The sequence below is a fragment of the Pantherophis guttatus genome, chromosome 1 (genome assembly GCF_059756535.1).
Source record: "Pantherophis guttatus breed Tessera chromosome 1, ASM5975653v1, whole genome shotgun sequence".
Classification (NCBI taxonomy): domain Eukaryota; kingdom Metazoa; phylum Chordata; class Lepidosauria; order Squamata; family Colubridae; genus Pantherophis; species Pantherophis guttatus.
The window spans coordinates 233,663,529-233,681,037 of NC_142063.1; the positions used below are offsets into that span (position 1 = coordinate 233,663,529).

General features: G+C 36.2%; 1 protein-coding gene across 1 annotated transcript in view; it reads right to left on the minus strand.

Moving 5' to 3' along the window:
• Nucleotides 1-1,592: 1,592 nt before the first annotated feature.
• The window catches only part of IBTK (inhibitor of Bruton tyrosine kinase), a 44,970-nt gene continuing 29,053 nt past the window's right edge, over nucleotides 1,593-17,509 (minus strand). The window contains exons 17-29 of the mRNA XM_087882540.1: nucleotides 17,282-17,383; nucleotides 16,805-16,922; nucleotides 15,697-15,757; nucleotides 14,523-14,650; nucleotides 12,810-12,922; nucleotides 10,275-10,423; nucleotides 8,621-8,784; nucleotides 7,944-8,036; nucleotides 7,414-7,557; nucleotides 5,102-5,224; nucleotides 3,787-3,858; nucleotides 3,566-3,698; nucleotides 1,593-3,102 (exon numbers count right to left, since the gene is read on the minus strand). Coding sequence (XP_087738666.1) covers nucleotides 2,977-3,102; nucleotides 3,566-3,698; nucleotides 3,787-3,858; nucleotides 5,102-5,224; nucleotides 7,414-7,557; nucleotides 7,944-8,036; nucleotides 8,621-8,784; nucleotides 10,275-10,423; nucleotides 12,810-12,922; nucleotides 14,523-14,650; nucleotides 15,697-15,757; nucleotides 16,805-16,922; nucleotides 17,282-17,383 — 1,526 coding nt within the window. The 3' untranslated portion in view covers nucleotides 1,593-2,976. The remainder of the gene's footprint in view (nucleotides 3,103-3,565; nucleotides 3,699-3,786; nucleotides 3,859-5,101; nucleotides 5,225-7,413; nucleotides 7,558-7,943; nucleotides 8,037-8,620; nucleotides 8,785-10,274; nucleotides 10,424-12,809; nucleotides 12,923-14,522; nucleotides 14,651-15,696; nucleotides 15,758-16,804; nucleotides 16,923-17,281; nucleotides 17,384-17,509) is intronic.

Genomic DNA, 17,509 nt, shown 5'->3' on the forward strand with positions numbered 1-17,509 from the left:
AAAAAGAAATTTCCATGAAAGTGCTTTCAAAGTGAATCCTGTGACAACCAGAAAAATTACAATTGGGCATTTTTTGAAATAAAAGTGTTGCAGTTTGTATGCTGAAAAAAGGCGGACAGTAATTTTAAGTGATTATTGGCTACTACAGGCAACTTAACTGTCCAATTGATAGGAGAAATCAATTAATGCATCTAGAATCATTCTTAGGGAGTCCTGGATTTAAAGAGAAGTTCTGGGAATAAGTATTTAAATTACTTATAGATTATCTTGGAAAGTATGCCTTGCAATTCTTGTATTTATAAGGAGCTTTTGCAATTATTGTAAAAAAAAACATGCTTTATGTTTTATCTTGAAATAATGGATATTTACTCACTTATTAGACAGAGTGGTTTAATAATGACGGAGCTGCAATTCACTTTGTAATCATTACGCTGAGCTTCATGGTGCTTAGAAATCTAGTGATTAACTCTGAACCCAAAGTATTATTCATGATTTTAGAATTACTCAAAGTTCTAACTGCCAATTTTCCACTTTGGGATGAAAAACCTTTTTTTTAAAGAAGACAGTTATCACCATATGCACAACTGAACTATAGTTCATTATGTCTGAAAGGAAGTGTGAAAACTACTGAAAGTTATGATGAATAAGAATATGTCACTAGTACACCCTAGTGGTGTCCAAAGTAATTCTGATCTGAAATGTCCCATTTTGAGTTTGAAATAGTCATTTCAACATCAGCTGAAGTGTTTTGAGACTGACATAGCTCAGAGCTTGGACTGTCAGAAGCTCAGCATCAAAAAACATTTTTGAGCTGCTTTTTGGGCCAAAACAAGTGTTTCCAATCCAAAGCACTTTGTACCATTTAAGTTCACCCAGGCATACCATAGAAATATTAAAAAGGTGGATCTTTTAACTGAACATGATTTTTTTAAAAAAAAAACTAAATCTAAGGGGAAAAAATACTAGATGAGGAAAATGGCCTACTTAGAAGAAAGAATAGTGTCAATACAGTTTTTATAAGCATCTAGAATGAACTTTTTTCTTTTTTACACCCAAAGAAATGTATTTCTGCAAAAAGATGAGTGCCAAAGCCATTATTTGTGAAGATATCTGGTGAAGGGAGTAGCCCAGGGGTGAAATGCTCCCGGTTTGGGCGAGTAGGTAGCGATGGCGGCGGGCAGTTCAGAGAACCGGTAGCATAAATCCCTGCCCCCGCCCCCCATGACCAGCTGAGCCGCGCGATCATCAGAGGCTTTTTTTCTTTTAAATGCCTCTGACATCCAAGCTCTGACGATCCCAGCTGAGTTACCTGATCACAGAGGGTTTTTTAAAAACCCTCTGATGATCAGGCAACTCAGCTGGGATCGTCAGAGCCTTTTGAAAGCATTTTTTACATGGTTTTACATGTAAAAAATGGTTTTAAAAGTAAAAAGAAAAAAAATTGGCCACGCCCATCCAGTCACATTACCCCCCCCCACCAAGCCACGCCCACAGAACCAGTAGTAACAAATTTTAGATTTCACCACTGGAGTAGCCTGTGGAAAAACATCGCTTGAGAAGAGCATTCAAGAGCTTCTTCAGTTCTAATCTTAAAGTTGACTCTTTAATTGCAAATGCAAATGAAATTAAATTCATTTTATACCCATTATGATCCTGTTTAAGTACAATGAACACACTGAGAATTTCTGACACTGGCACAGAAGGTAAGAACTGCTGTTTTGAGATTGCCTGTTGGAACTTGCTCTTCGCTCTTTATTGCAGCTCTGTTGACAGAGTTATTTTTATGGTTCAATCACACATCATTAGACAGAATTACATGATTATGGATAAAGATTATTTCTTCCAAGGACCATTAGTGGTCAAGAAGGGACCACTTGGCCACAGGTTACTATGGAAGAATCTGAAATAATGGAAAGAAATCATCTTACTCTTCTCCCAACTTCAGACATAATTTACATCATTTTCTAGACTTTGCAGAAAGGCTTTTGAACAACAAAAAACCACACCGCAATCAGGGCTTTGAAGACCCATGTTATATGTATACATCTAAAGGCAGTGCTTCTCAATATCAGCAACTTTTAAGATGTGCGAACTTCAACTCCCAGAATTCTTTGTGCTGGCTTGGTAATTATGGGAACTGAAGCCCAAATATCTAAAAGATATTGAGATTGAGAAACACTTAAGTAAATTGTCCGATTTCCTTTCAAGCTTTAACACTTCACTTGCATTTTAGCTTTTCTGAAAGGTATTTTTTCAAGTTAACATGTGTATTTATCAGATCCCATTCTGTACACCCTTCTTGCAAGACCTCATCTGAAAATTAGCTTCAGAAGAAATAAGTAGTAATAGTAGTAGTAGTAGTAGTAGTAGTAGTAGTAATAGTACTAGTAGTAAATAGTATCATCATCAACACCATCATTCTTATAACAACGTAAGCGCTTGCATTTCCGTAAGGCATGGAGTTAAGAGCACTGTCCAGAAAAAACAAAGACTATAAATCCACAAAAATACAGACATCAAATACCCGTTTCTATAACAGCACTATTTTTCTTCCTTTTACATACAAAAGCATTTTTAAATAATCTGAAATTCAGGTTGATCACTTTTAGTCCCATTAATTTCACAGGTATACATGAGTATGAGAAATCAATTGCTGCTGCCAACTGGAAAAGTAATTCAAAACATGGTACTTATTATTGACAACTAATTATATGAAATATATGACCTGCGTACTTTAAGTTTAACCATATGCAATATCTTTCAACTCCAAATAGTGAGTAAAAAGCATCTGGTAAATGAGCACAATATAGTACAGCAATCTGATAAAGAAATTGCACATTTCAAAACAGATACTATACTGAAAAGCGGTAACACATCTTACGATCGTCATTCTTATTTTAGAATCGGCAGATCCATGCAAACAACAAATAGCCTCACATTTATGAACAGTAGAATTTTTTTTTTTAAATGAGGGCATCAATGCTTATTCCACATAGGAGCTGCAATTGGCCCCTGTGGAGACCTTTCAACAACCACAAACTCATCAGGATTGCCAACTGCTTGGTAGTGGATTAACAAATCCTGAATAGCACGTTCTTCAATCTGAAATGAGAAGGGAGGAAAGGAAGGGAGAAACTCTTAGGAATCTGGCAAAAACTGGAATAAGAGCAAAAGCTCACAATAGAGGGCAGTGAGTCGATCTTTCACATATACTGAAATGTTTAATGGGATAAAACTTTCAATTACTTTCAATTACGGATTCTGCATTCCAGAGTTAGAGAGCAATCCATAAGGTTTTAACAAAACACAAGAAGGGAAGCAGCCATCAATTATATCTAGCTATGCTACTGAAACCATGACAATTTAGTGTAATCTAGATATGAAATGCTAAAACTGAAGTTTAAATAAATGTATTGCAGCTTAAAACCCTACGAATATGGTATTGAATGGCATATTTAGAAACATCACTAAGATTCTTTGGAATCCCAAACGAAGGAAGAGATGAAAAGAAGGCAAGAAACAGACATTCGTACACTGCATAATTCTGACTTTTATTACTCTTTACCTGGATCAAAGCTAAAGGTTTTTCTCTACTTCGTATAAGAGCAGCTTCTTGCTGAAGTTCTTCTTCTACAATTTCTGCAAATGTGATAGGCAATGCTGCAGCCGGGTTTCGTAAGGGTGATGCTAACCAAGGACTGTAAGATAAGTTACAAATACAAAGCATCACATTTTTTACAATATGTGCTTTTGTACATATATATTTGCACTATAAATTTAACTTACTTCTGATTCTCTGATGGCATTGGTTCACAAGAATGTTCACTTTCTGCCCCAAGAGCAATGGTATTTGTGTACCTGCTGACAAAAAATGAGTGCAAGAATTTTTAGAGAGTCATGATGACGCAGTGATTAGAATGCAGTATTGCAGGTTAATGCTACCGACTAAGAGCAATTCAATTCTGATCAGCTCAAGTTTGTCTTATCCTTCCATCCTTCCAGGTCAGTAAAATGAGGACGCAGATTGTTGGGGGAAATATGCTGATTCTATAAACCTCTTAGAGGGGGCTATAAAAGCACTATGAAGAAGTATACAAATCTATTGCTATTGCTAATAACAAATGTTCTTTGAAGTATAAAAATTCAGAACACAGAGCCCAAATAACTTGTATAAATGCAGCACTCCGTCTTCTACAAAGTAAATGGTTATGACCACATAGTCTTTATTCAGCAGGGACTAAAATGTTTCAATCAACACTTCTGTGAAGACATAAACAGCCATTGCAGTGTTGGGATTCACTAGTACAGAGTATGAGTCAGAGGAACAGTATTTTAAGAAGAAACAATGGTTAAGTAAAATAGAATACTATTTCAGCTCAGGGTGGTTGTTTTGACAGGACTGGGATTGGCAAAAAAATCTTTTGTTATGGTAGAGTGATATATATCCAGACTTAAAAAACAGACTGCACATCAGGAGGAAAAAAATAACAGACATTCCATTCATTTGTTTTTAAGTAAAATGTTCTGCAGTCCTAAAAGGATGACCTGTCGATCATATTGCCTTACCCAAGGACAATGGATGAAGATTATAATGCAGCCTCCTAATCTTCCTTTGATATGATGCCATCACCAACTTTTGGGGGGACGCAAGAACAGGTATAGATAGCAGCAGCAGACCAATTTTCAATCATTTCAGTGGGTTGGAGGTAAGAATACTTCCCATTCCCATCACTAAAACCTCCCAAAATTTTAAAAAGGCTGATAGTGACCCAATTAAGAAAGATTTCAGCCTTTGGGATATTAGATCAGGAAATAATGCAGGAGTCACCCCAGGGGCCTGCTGAGCACTCTTACCCTTCAGGTTTGAAAACACTGAAGCCATGAAAAATCATTCTGAAATTTGATTATTTTGTCACTGAATTTTGGCAGCATGATCTCATGATGCTAGATATTCACTGACTGGCCACCACATCTTTACAGAATGTACACCAAAATAAAATAATACTTCTTTACTGACTTTTTTATCCTTGCATATGTATCTTCAATGTTTCTCAGAAAAGTATTTTATCAGAGATGGAAACACAATTTGAAGTTCTCTTACCTCAAACATTTTTGCGCTGGTACATTCTCCATCACTTTAGCAGAATTGGCACCAACTACTTTTTTCTCTTGTAACAGAAAATCTCGGAATGATTTTGGCAAAGCAGAATGCAATGAAGAAGCCCTAAGGTAAAATAAACCAAATCTTACTATGCTACATTTACTGACAATCCTAGTGCAATTCTTTTTGCTAACTAACCTATCTTTTCTATTAGTGAAATGAACCACTCAGAAACATGAATCTTCATGACTGCTGTCCTAGAACATTACTTTTCCGTATCTTCTATTTCTGTGTTCAATCAGTACAATGCATTGAGGGATCTGCTAGAAATTCTGAAATCATTCAATCAAAGGTAAGGCCTTGGGGGGGGCTGTTACATAATTGATTAAAATCAAAAAATAATTTCATCCATTGAAGTATGTTCCCAGTAAACTGTATGGATGATGTGTCCCCTCAGGGCACCGCTATAAGACATTGTATGCCAAAATAAATAGACACAGAGACAGGGGTTTTTTTCCCCTTCGTGCCATCACTCTTCTGAACACCTAAGTATCATAGTACTGCTTTATGTCTAAGGCAGAAGTGAACTCCAGCAGGTTCTAACAGGTTCTGGAGAACCGGTAGCAGAAATTTTGAGTAGTTCGGAGAACTGGCAAATACCACCTCTGGCTGGCCTCAGAGTGGGGTGGGAATGGAGATTTTGCAATATCTTTCTCCTGGAGTGGGGTGGGAATGGGGATTTTGCAGTATCCTTCCCCTGCCACACCCACCAAGCCATGCCCACAGAACCGGTAGTAAAAAAAATTGATTTCACCACTGGTCTAAGGATATATTTTTACCCATGAAGTATGGCTGTATTACTATTATCCTTCTCATCTTTTCTACCACCTTCTGTTATTGGTATCTTATGATTATATACTTTGTTGTTTGTATGTAGACTGAGAGCTTATGCAGTGCAAATTCCTTGTGTGTAAAATCACACTTGGCCAGTAAAATATTCTATTCTAACCCTAACCCTAGTTCTAACCATTGCACTGTTTTTTTTCCCTGTTAGATACAAAATGCTCTCCCTCTCAACAAGATATTTCTTCTTTTCAGGCGTTGGAGTAATTGGGATGTTGTGGTCTGCAGCCCATTAAGTTTCAACATTCCAGATGAAGAAACCCGCTTACAACGTTGATGTACCATGAGTATTGCAAGCCTCTTCATGGCATGAGTTAGGCAAACAAGGAGGTTTTTCAGTTAAAGCCACCAAAGGTCCTAAGCATAATAAACAATACTCAGAAATGAGAACCTGCTGAACCTGTTAACTGAAAAAAAAAAAAACCCTGACCATCTGGCACTTAGGAAAGTAACAGCATAATATATCCTGCCAGAAGGAAGAAGTCACATCTTCCAGTAAATACATTATGTTCTTTCACCAGAGATGCATATGCACACATACATATATATTTGGAAATTATACTTAAATCGATTTCCAAATGGAAAAATTAGTCTTTGTTCTTTTAGTCTTCCACGTTTCACTCTAACAGTAATCTCCACATATTTTACTTAATTAATCTTCAAAGAACAATACGTATCCCTGATTCCACAAAACTGTAAACTGGACATTATTTTTGGCAAGAAAAAAAATGCAAGTATGCTTTAAGGTAGCCTGTATCTCCATGTCAACCAAAAAAAAATTCCAAAAGGTACCACACCCTTCTGGCATATTTTCTTGCCAGAAGACCTGCTGGATTTCCAAGACACGTATTTTGTTTCACTGCAAAACAATGCTTCAAGAGAATGCCATATACTGCAAGCACAGAAATCTCAATTTGATGCCAAATGCCATGGTCCTTTTTAAAAATTAGAGTTATATCACATCACAAATCTCAACATGTTAAGTACACCTCTTCTTTTCTCACTATTAATTAAGTACTCAGGAATATTCAGTGAATACTTTATTTACTAATACTATTTACTGATACAAAAACATAAACAAGCTAAGCCTTATATATTTATAAATTTTAAAGACAAAGATAAATACAGTTACTCAATGAACCATGTATCATAATAAACTTTTTATTTTTGGTACTTCCTTTGGACATAGTCATGTTCTTGGTCCAACCATTCAATATTTCCACAAAACACCACCAGTAATGATTCTTCATGGTTTAAAGTAGGTTCATTTCCTACCTTGAGATGCCAGGGATGAATAAAAATTTGACAGTCAAATCAATAGTATTAAATTATTGTCCCTCCCAGTCTGAAACAAACCTGAATTATCTCAATAGGCAGTAAACTAAAAAGAAAAATTAGAAGGTTCATACCACACAGTCACTGGCTTTGTAGTTTTGGGAGCTCTAGATAACACAACTGCATCGGGCACAGTCTCTGGGTTATTATCCTTAGCAGCCAGAGCCATCAATTTCTTTTGCTTCTGAGAAAGTTTATTTCCATGGGAAGTGGCTCTACTAAAATTAGATACAGAAATGTAAAATTATTTTACTAAAGTTTATCAAACAGAATGTAACAAAAGACTATCAGTCACAAAACTAATGGATTATATCTTGTGAATTTACAAAATTATTTGCCACTGTTAACCAAACCCATAATTAGAATAATAGCAGTTTTAAAAAGAAATATTCCTAATCTGTGAATATGTATTCATGTCAATGAACACATAAATAACCCATGTTTGCAGGACAACATGAGTTCTGCACTACTAATACTAATTTTTAATCCAAAACTGAAACTTCAGAAGCATTGGTTCTAACAAAGTTGTTTTTTCAAAAAAGATACACAACAAATTAGGACTTTAATACAGTGAAATTGATTGTATTGCACCCTTTTTACTAACCATAAATTTATTTTTGGCATGCTTTCACATTTCTGTAGATTTTCTTCACTTTCCATAATAGTTCTTAAATCAACAGCAGGAGGACTGGCAGGACTGAATAAAAAACAACAACAAATTGTTCACTTTTAAAAATATCCATTTTTACTTACATTCCAGTTGCCACACACCATTGTAGCCTTCTATATGTAACCGGATGTATAATTTATGTCTACCTCCTCAATTATGGCAAACCTCAAATAGAATGTTTTCGAATGAATGTTTTATTTATACATATTTTTCAGGAAATATATACACCAAGGATACTTTTAGGTCCACTTACAACACTGAGTAAAATATTTAAGATAGAATTTTAGGTAAGCTGCCTGCTTATTTTTCTTTTAAAGTCTATCATGAATTAATATTACAGATGGAAAATTGAAACTGCAACCAAACATAATTAGGCTTGCAAGAGCACTCACTGAAAGGCAGAAATTAGCATCCTAAGCAGAAATAAATCAATGTTTTGAGCAGAATGACCACAAACTAACCAGAAAGTCAGATGATTTGATTCTTCCAAAATCATTTTTATGAAGGCCCTGCATTTTAATGACGAGGGAAGCTTACATTCCACAGACAAAGGAACAATCTTGCAAGAGGATAGAATTTGACAAAGGCAGAAACACGGAGAAAATGTATACCTAAAAGAGCCGGCAACCCAGTTGGAAGGACTCATAGAGGTGCTTTTGTTATTAGGGATATTCTGTGGAAGAGAATGTTTTTGCACTGATGATCCATGACAGATTTTTAACTCTTTGTTGGCAGGAGAAACAAACGTATTTGAAATACCCATTTTCTCTTTCACCTGTAGTCAAAACATAGTGCCATTACATTGTTGTAGAAAAAGAACCTTATGAACTTTTCAGATAATCTATTCAATCTATTTTGGCTGAAGTCTATAAAGGCAACTATTCTCTCTCTTTATCTCATTCTAAAAGCTAGTTCTCGTGTCACATTGCTTTTAACATTCTTCATCTTGGGAAATCACCTGGACAAACCCTACTGACTTTTGTGCCACTTTCTCAATTGATTTTATATTTATCTATTTAAATAATTTATATGGCTACCTGTGTCACAATAGTGATTGTGGGGAGCGATGAGAATAAAAGCATGACGCGCAGCAATTTAATGATTTCATTCTCCAAGAAGTTTGGAAAGGAGGGCTGTTTTGGCATGAATACTGCATCCAGTTTTGGTCACATTATAAAACAGATGTTGAGACTTTGGAAAAAGTCACTTCATAACAGTGAGAACAATTAACCAGTGGAACAGCTTGCCTTCAGAAGTTGTGGGTGCTTCATCACTGGAAGTTTTTAAGAAGAGACCGGACAGTCACTTGTCTGAAATGGTACAGGGTGTCCTGCTTGAGCAGAAGGTTGGACTAGAAGACCTCAAAGGTCCCTTCCAGCTCTATTCTGATTGATTGAGCTTTTTGTAAAGGAGTTTTGGCATGCAACATTTAAGGAGTTTTTGCAAAGGGGAATTTTGCTGTGCTGCCACTCAGACACCATTTTTTTTCTGCAACTGAACCCAACCCTGCCCATCCCAGCAGCCAGGCCAAATACACCTTGTCAGTAATGGGAGCCATAAAATGGCAAAGGTAAATTGGGGCACTGGAGTGCAGGGCAGCAGGGGTCTCAAAAGGGCATGGTGGCAAAAGTGACCAAGAGTGGGATTGAGTTGGTGCAGCTGCAGCTTCCCAGGATGTGGCAAGCAGTCCAAGAGCCACATGGTTCTTGGTCTGCTTGCTGCCCATCAAGGCAAGGTCCAGAGTGGCCCGAAGGCAGAGACTGGGCTGGGAGGGTGGGGGGAGATAGAGAGTTGGGAGGGAATTGGAATGTGTCTGTTTAAGTGTGGGTGAGTTGCCAAGTTACCTACATTCCCTACATACACATAACCACAGGTGATCTTTGGGCACATGTTGTATGTTCATTTTTCAGCACCTTCACAATTTCAACAGCTGCTGAATGAATGGTCATAAATCAAGGACTACCTGTAAATTATTCTGCACTAAACAAAACACTAATTTTATGCAGTATGTTTTGCAGATTACAAAGCCACAATCTAGAGTAGAGGGTTAACATCTGCAGAATTCAGGAAACAGCCCCCCGATAAATGAAATACACATAAACCACCAAAGTCCAATCGACAGACATAGCACTTTAGATAAGAACGCTTGTCCCCTTAAGTCATTTAACCACTGGGTATGGTTTATCCTGTCTCTAAAAAACTTATTAAATTTTATGCTGTACTTAATACATCAGTATTAAAGAAAAACAATTAGCAAACACAAACCTCAATTTTATCTGTAGGGAGACCTGCTGTAAAATCAGGCGACTGCAAATCTCTAGGACTGTTCACTCCCACAGAACTGCCTTCAGAATCAGATGTCAGCATTTCAGGGAGGGATTCAATAGAATTAGCTTTATCCAGTTTCAGTATTCCTGCATGAACTGGAGGGTGGGGGGGGGAGAAAATACACAATCATCTTAGGACAGATCAGAAATACCCAGGGAAGCAAAACTTCTGTTATCTGGAGAATGGATCGTTATGCTGTACAACAATGTTCCGGAATCTCACCAATTTTTAAGATGTGTGGATTCAATTCCCAGAATTCCCTTTTCAGCTGGGGATTGAAAGCCATAGATCAAGTTGCTGAGATCCAGAAAGACTCCTCTAGTAGTTAAGACTACCTGCTTGAGTTCACAGAGAAAGGGATTGCCCCAAATCCTCTGTTTCAAGCATGCAGCAGCAGCCTTTCAGTATTCGTACTTTTATGCACAATTCTCAAGACTCCCATTGCTTCACACTGTCATTTCTGGGGCAGCTGTTTTTCTCCTTTGGTGTGGAGTTGGAATAGAAGAGTGTATGACCTCTTAAATATAAATTACACTATTTCAGTCATTTTGAGGAAACATTTTGAAATAGCATTGCTTCATGAATGGAACAGCTTCAGAGTAGTTGAAACACTTGTTTCCAATTTTCAGTTAAAGTTTGCATGCCTCAGTGAAGTGTATTATAATAAGCTGCTTGCATTGGAAAAAAATCAGATTTGTGTATTTTCTTCTTAGCAAAATAAATTTATCATTTGGAAAATCTAACAACAATCTTCCTTTTAATTTTCCTTCAGTAATAAGAGGCTAGGAGGTGTTGGTTAGAAGGGCTACAACCCATTTAATATTCAGTTAAGAAATGTAGCCAAAAAACAACAGCAAATAGCTCAGTATTGTTTTTACATAGTCACTATTTTTATACATATCACATTTAATAGTATTAATTTCACACAATTCAAAAATATTACTTTGAAATGTTATTTTAAAGCTACAACCAAAATGACATGAAGAAAATAAGTAATCTGTTATGTGCAGGACACTAATATACTTTTTTGTTACAGGTTTACAGATCTAAAATGCTGATCAGTTTAACTCAATGTAAGCTAATTCTTTGTGACTGAGGTGTTTGTGAGGTAGGTGTTCTCTCTGAAATACTATTACAGCTATTTTAATTAAATAATCGTATAATCAAGGAAGTGTTAATTTTATTTTTTTAAAAAAACCTTTCTTACAATATAAAAGTAGTTTTTACTGGGAAAATAGTGGCCTTTTTAGGACTTTACTGTTGTCAACAAGGGATATTTATGCTTATGCTTGATGTAACCATTAAGGTCAATGAGGCTGGAAGTAGCCACCCCTGGTCACTTTGGATAGTGAAATGAGCAGCATATAAATTTAATAACTAAATAAAATATTACTTCAAAATGGTTCCCAGTTTAAACCTGAATGAAGTTGAACCCCGAAGACTGAAAACTTCTGGAGTTCAAATCTATATTCACCATTTCTTGGGCTGTATGTTTAATCAACATGCTTATATCTTAATAAGTCTTGTCTTAATATGCAAATATTATAACTAGAATATGCATTCAGATTGGAAATAAACCAATCTAAACACTAAGAGAAACAATGTGTACATGCACCTGTAACATGGTTATTAAATCATATCACACAGTTCTTGTGTGTTTGGATATTTATGTTGTAATTTTTCAGATAACTATATCATTCTGATTCTCTCTTTTTACTGGATATCTGCAAACTGCAGCCACTTCCCAGTATTGTTATCAACTTCACAGAAAAGAAACTTCAAACTTTAAATTTCACAAGGCATTGTAGTATTTTTCATTTTACAATCTCCTTTTATGTGATCTCTCCATGGACTAATAGCAGTAAACATATGCATAACATTATAGGAAAAAAAGGCACTGTGGTTGTTGGATATGTATTAATTTGCGTCAGCAAACACACACACACACACACACACACACACACACTTTTTAAATTTTACTTCCTTGAATGAAAGTAAGGGGAAAATACTGCATATATAAAAAAAAGTTGACAGGAATCTTGCTTCAAGTAATTAAAACAATATGGCATCTTTTTCTGGTGCTCTAAAAAATTGTCTCCAATTCTCTGGAATTACCAACAAAGTGGCTGTGCATGCACACAGATGCAGAGCCAGCTTTCAAAGCCGCTACACAAGATGTGAAAAGGACATAGATCCTATAATGATTCAAAGAGAGCTGCTTCATTCATGCTATTGTGCATTATGAAACATCTCTTACAAAACCTTTTTACAAACCTAGCACACAATACTCTTCATTTATGAAGTAATTGAACCTTGGGCTACATCAAATCTCTAAATTAATTCTGGCACTATAAAAAAAATCAGCCATTATAAGCCATGTGTTAGTGGATACATTATAATCATGCCATTATGCAGAACGTTACCTAAAATCACTCTTAAAAAAATAGATTAGCCCTGCTTTTCGCCACTAACCTGTAGTCGGTGGATTCTGGATAATATCTGACAGATTATACCCTCCTGAACTGTCGGAACGTCTTCGGGGTTTCTTTTTAGCCTTTGCTTTAGCTTTCTTGAGGAGTGCTTCTCTAATTTAAAAAAAAATCCAAAACCAATATTGATTTCCATCTCACTAATTCCTTCAAAGTAATTAAAGTGATCATTTGTACCCTGTAATCGCTAGGCAACAGGCAGACTCCTAATTCTTTTTCAGACAATATGTTGAAATTCAGTGACATGGTTTCCCATTATATTGAGAAAGGAAACGCATAACAATTGTAGTAATTCCCCTTAACACAAAAAAAGCTCAGTGGAAAATACACCTCTATAGGGAAGAACTCCACTAATTTTCTGTCACTGCCCCATCAACTGTGGTAGACAGCCCCAGCCATCAAAGGTTGCAAACCTTGATCTAGAAAGATCTAAAACATTATTATTCAGTATTATTCAAACTTGGCAACTTTATGATGGGTGTACGCCAACTCCAAGAATTTCCAAGCCAGATGCATCACACGTCTTAAAGTTGCCATGTTCAAAAAACACTGATTTAAAATGTCCTTCCCTCTTACTACAGCCTCTCAGATTAAAATTTCTCCAAATTCAAGATCAATGGTTTTCTAGCCCAATTTAGAAAAGCTTGACATGTTTAATTTATTCCATTCCAAGGTTCTTTCAGTATTTTGCCATTTACCTTGTACTATAACAGTGAAGTGGGCTTACTACTCATTATACAGGCTGACTAGGCTCAACACCTGAACACTGAAGTTGGCTAAACTTTTCTCCTCTTCTTTAGTTTCAATCAAGTCCACGGAAATTACAGCGGGCATTTATAGTACTCAAGAAGCATCGAAGGAAATCTTCTAAGAGAAGAGTACACAGCTCTCAACTGTCCGAGGGCTGGACCAGGCTTTCTGCAGCATAGTAAGCATCCTTCAAAGTTTTTAAGAGTGAAATTGGTGCTTTAAGGCATTACAAAGGTTTAAATACTTATTTTGCCTCCTTTGGCCCTTCCCCCAACAATAAAATGGGCCGTTTTTTGAGCCTATTCACTCTGGGGGGCTCTGAAGTCTGGCAGTTCCACTTTATTAAGAAAGATATTTAATTAAGTCAGACAGACCTAAATGATGCATTAAGAGATATAAGATGTTCTGCCTTCTCCGGAATATAATTTAGACTTATAGTACCGAATACTTGTGTACTATGGTACTATATGGAAGTACGTATATTTATTGTTGTATTGTTATGTTTGTCATTTTATGTTGTTTGTTCTTTCTTTTTAAATGAAATGTAAATAAAGATTATTTTTTTAAAAAAAAAAAAAAAAAGATATTTAATTCCATTCCAAATGTATGACTATTTCTTAAATATTGGAGCTCTATGGTGCGGCAATGCTTCAGAGTCCTCTGGACTATCTTCTCTGGAGTGAAGCAGGACTCAAAATTCTGCAATCTAAATGCCAAAGTGTGCTACTTTGCTCAGACATTGCATTTCAGCATAAATGGTTTTATACATTTGCAAAAGACTGCAAGCCAATGTAGCAGCAACCCCAAGATAGCTCGGAGACTTTACTATAACACTCAGATCAGACGTGGAGGTGCACTTAATGGCTACTTCGCTGTAGGCTCAATTGGAAGAATGAAGAGCTTCATTCAAGCCTATTACTTCTATCAGAAGAAAAAGAATTCTCACTGCAAAGCTTGCTCTGTATTCCGCTCCTCTTTTAGGAAGACAAAGGTTTCTCCTTCCTCAGGCTCCAGAGAACTAATATCAGGACCATCTTGGTATGGAGTAATTAATCTGCGCTCCATAGCAGGAATCTGCAACATTACAAAATCTTTTTAATTTAACAATGGGAGGGGGGGGGAGGAAAGCACCAAATTTGTGTTTTTAAAAAGCTGTTAGGCTGCTGAAATTCTGGAAAAAATGTATGGTTTAAAGAGTGCTACAATGTTCTAACAGTGTTATATAATGCATGAATGAATCTCGGGGAGCAATATATAATATATATATATATATATATATATATATATATATATAAACCACATACATAGCCTTCTTTATCAAAAAAGTAGAAAATGTTCATGCATTTTTACTTATATTATACAAAATACAACACTGTTCTTTGGTGCCATAGGAATTTAATGCAATGTAAAAAGAAAACCAGCTGAACTAAATTATTCTCTAAATCAAGCTTTTCTGCAAAGAAAAAAGCAGCATCAGGGATGGCCAAACTCTTCAGGATGCACCCACTTCTATGCATCCATAAACAACATCAAGGATGGTAAAAATTAAAAATGAATTTACCAAAATCTCACAATATTTGGGCTCTTGATAGGAACACCAAGTTTACAAGCATGAATGCTGAAATGTCATGACATTTCTAGACCTAAAACCTGAACGTTATTACAGAGAAATAATGAAATGTTGAATTGGGGTGTTCCAAAAATTTCACAGAAATTGCAAGCATCTTGGTTCCTATGTGTTCCATGCTACCATCAGTTGTGCTGCTCAAGTGGTTATACTATTTTTAGAGCTGCATTGCTAATACTAAAACCATGTTATTTTACAAAAATGAGAAACTGGTCACTCTGCCAAGACCCACTAGTGCATTTCATTTTATTTGGAACATCCCACAATATCTTTCCATAATTTTAATGAAGCACGAGATTGCTATCAATGCCACTTATAATCCAAAATAAATTGGGAAGAGAATTTCAATTAAAAAAATGATTTCAAAAGAAACAATATCATTTTAATGGTCTACATTCATCCAAACAGATATCTAGAAAAAATTGTCATTACATTTCATCTTTCAAGTTATTTTAAACTCTAGTCTGTTTTAGCTAATGAGTGTGGAACTTACCATTTTTCTGTAAGAGGTAGAAAGATCTTTCAAAACTTCATCACTTAGAACATCCAGAACTCTATGACAAATACAAATGAAAATGTGGTTCAGGAATGGCATTATACCCTGCTGTGCTCCAGTAGTAATCAACGAAAGCTGAACATGTTGACTTCTGAATATTTTTTTAATTTGGTTTCTTAAAGCATAGAGCCGTGACGGTGAACCGATGGCACACGTGCCAGAGATGGCACGTAGAGCCTTCTTTGCAGGCACGCGCGCCGTTACCCCAGGTCAGATCTCGGTGGCGTTTCTTTCATGAGCTTGTTTCCCAGCCAATGACAAAACAGAAGCTCATGAAAGCAAAAGATCTTACCTCTTTCTGCGCTGCCGGTGTTGGGATGCTCCACCTCCTGCCGGCCAGCTGGTCTTTGAGTCTCTGCTGCGCATGTGCGCATGTCCTTGCATGCACGCATGCATCTCCATGCATGCACGTGTTTGCACACATGCACTTTACAGTTTTGGCCATGCGCACGTGCGCAGTTTGGGCACTCAGTGCCTAAAAGGTTCGCCATCACTGGCATAGAGTATACTGATAACAGACTTAAGTTCTAAAGTGACCAGGATTGAGAAAAAGAGGTGTTTTGAACTTGGAACAAAACAGAACCTTGAAATGAATGCATTTCATTGGAGCAAAATTTGAAACATGTCAAGTGTTTTATTTCAACCTCAAAATACAATTCTTGGAATGTGTATGTTCTGATATGAGGTCAGAACACTCAAATCGACTGTTTTGACTTCAAAACATTTCATACATGAAAACAGAATTAGTTAAATGGCAGCATTTAAAGAAAAAAAAATATTGCAATATGCGGGTTCAACTTGCGGGTGATTTCATTAAATATATGGGTTATGTTGGTAGTTAATATAATTCTGTTATTCCTATTTTTAGTACTTTTGTCCTGTTTTGATTAAAAAGCAAAATAAAATCTTGCCTCTAGAGAGTTTGATTTTGATGTCTAGGTTTCATATTTCATATTTATACAGCTTTCCAAATAGGAGGGTGGGGCTCCTATTTGGATGTGCAATCATTCAGTAAAACATATAGATATCAAAGTCCTGCTCTTACCGTGTTTCAAGTATGGCTGCCATGTTTAATACAATGAACTGCAAGCAGGACTGTTTTAGCTGTTCAGCATTATATGTGGCTGAAAATTCCAGGAGCTCAGCAGCATTCTTTAAAGTCACTGAAATTTATAAATACTGGTTATTTATTTGGAGAACATGACAGAGACAAATAAGGTGATCACTTTTCACCTACTGCCAATCATAGAGGACCCGTACACCAAGAAAGGTTTATAACCATATTCCAGGGTATTCACAAGGTTCTACGGAATTTTCTAAAATGCATACTCATATCACACTGACAGCAGGAATTCATGTAGCATAGATTGAAAACTTTGGGTAGCTGCACTTATTTTTTAAGAACGGGATTTGTTCTTCCATGTTTAATAAACAATATGACCATGTGCTCACTGTGATACAAGCTTCTATATTATTTTAATAGAAAATGAAAATACAACAACAATCTGAAACAAAAACTCACATTTTTCTGTAATGGCTACTTCACAAATTTCTTTTAATCGTAACATAAGGAGCTGGTCTGCCACCACTAGAACATTGCAGATGAATTCCACATTTTGAGATTCTGGAAATCAGTGAAAAATTGTAACTTGAACAAATTTTCAACTCACTCTACTTACTGTTCATGGGCTAGCTGAACCAACATCACATGCTACCACTTGTAACTCCCTTTATACCAAATGGTTTCAAA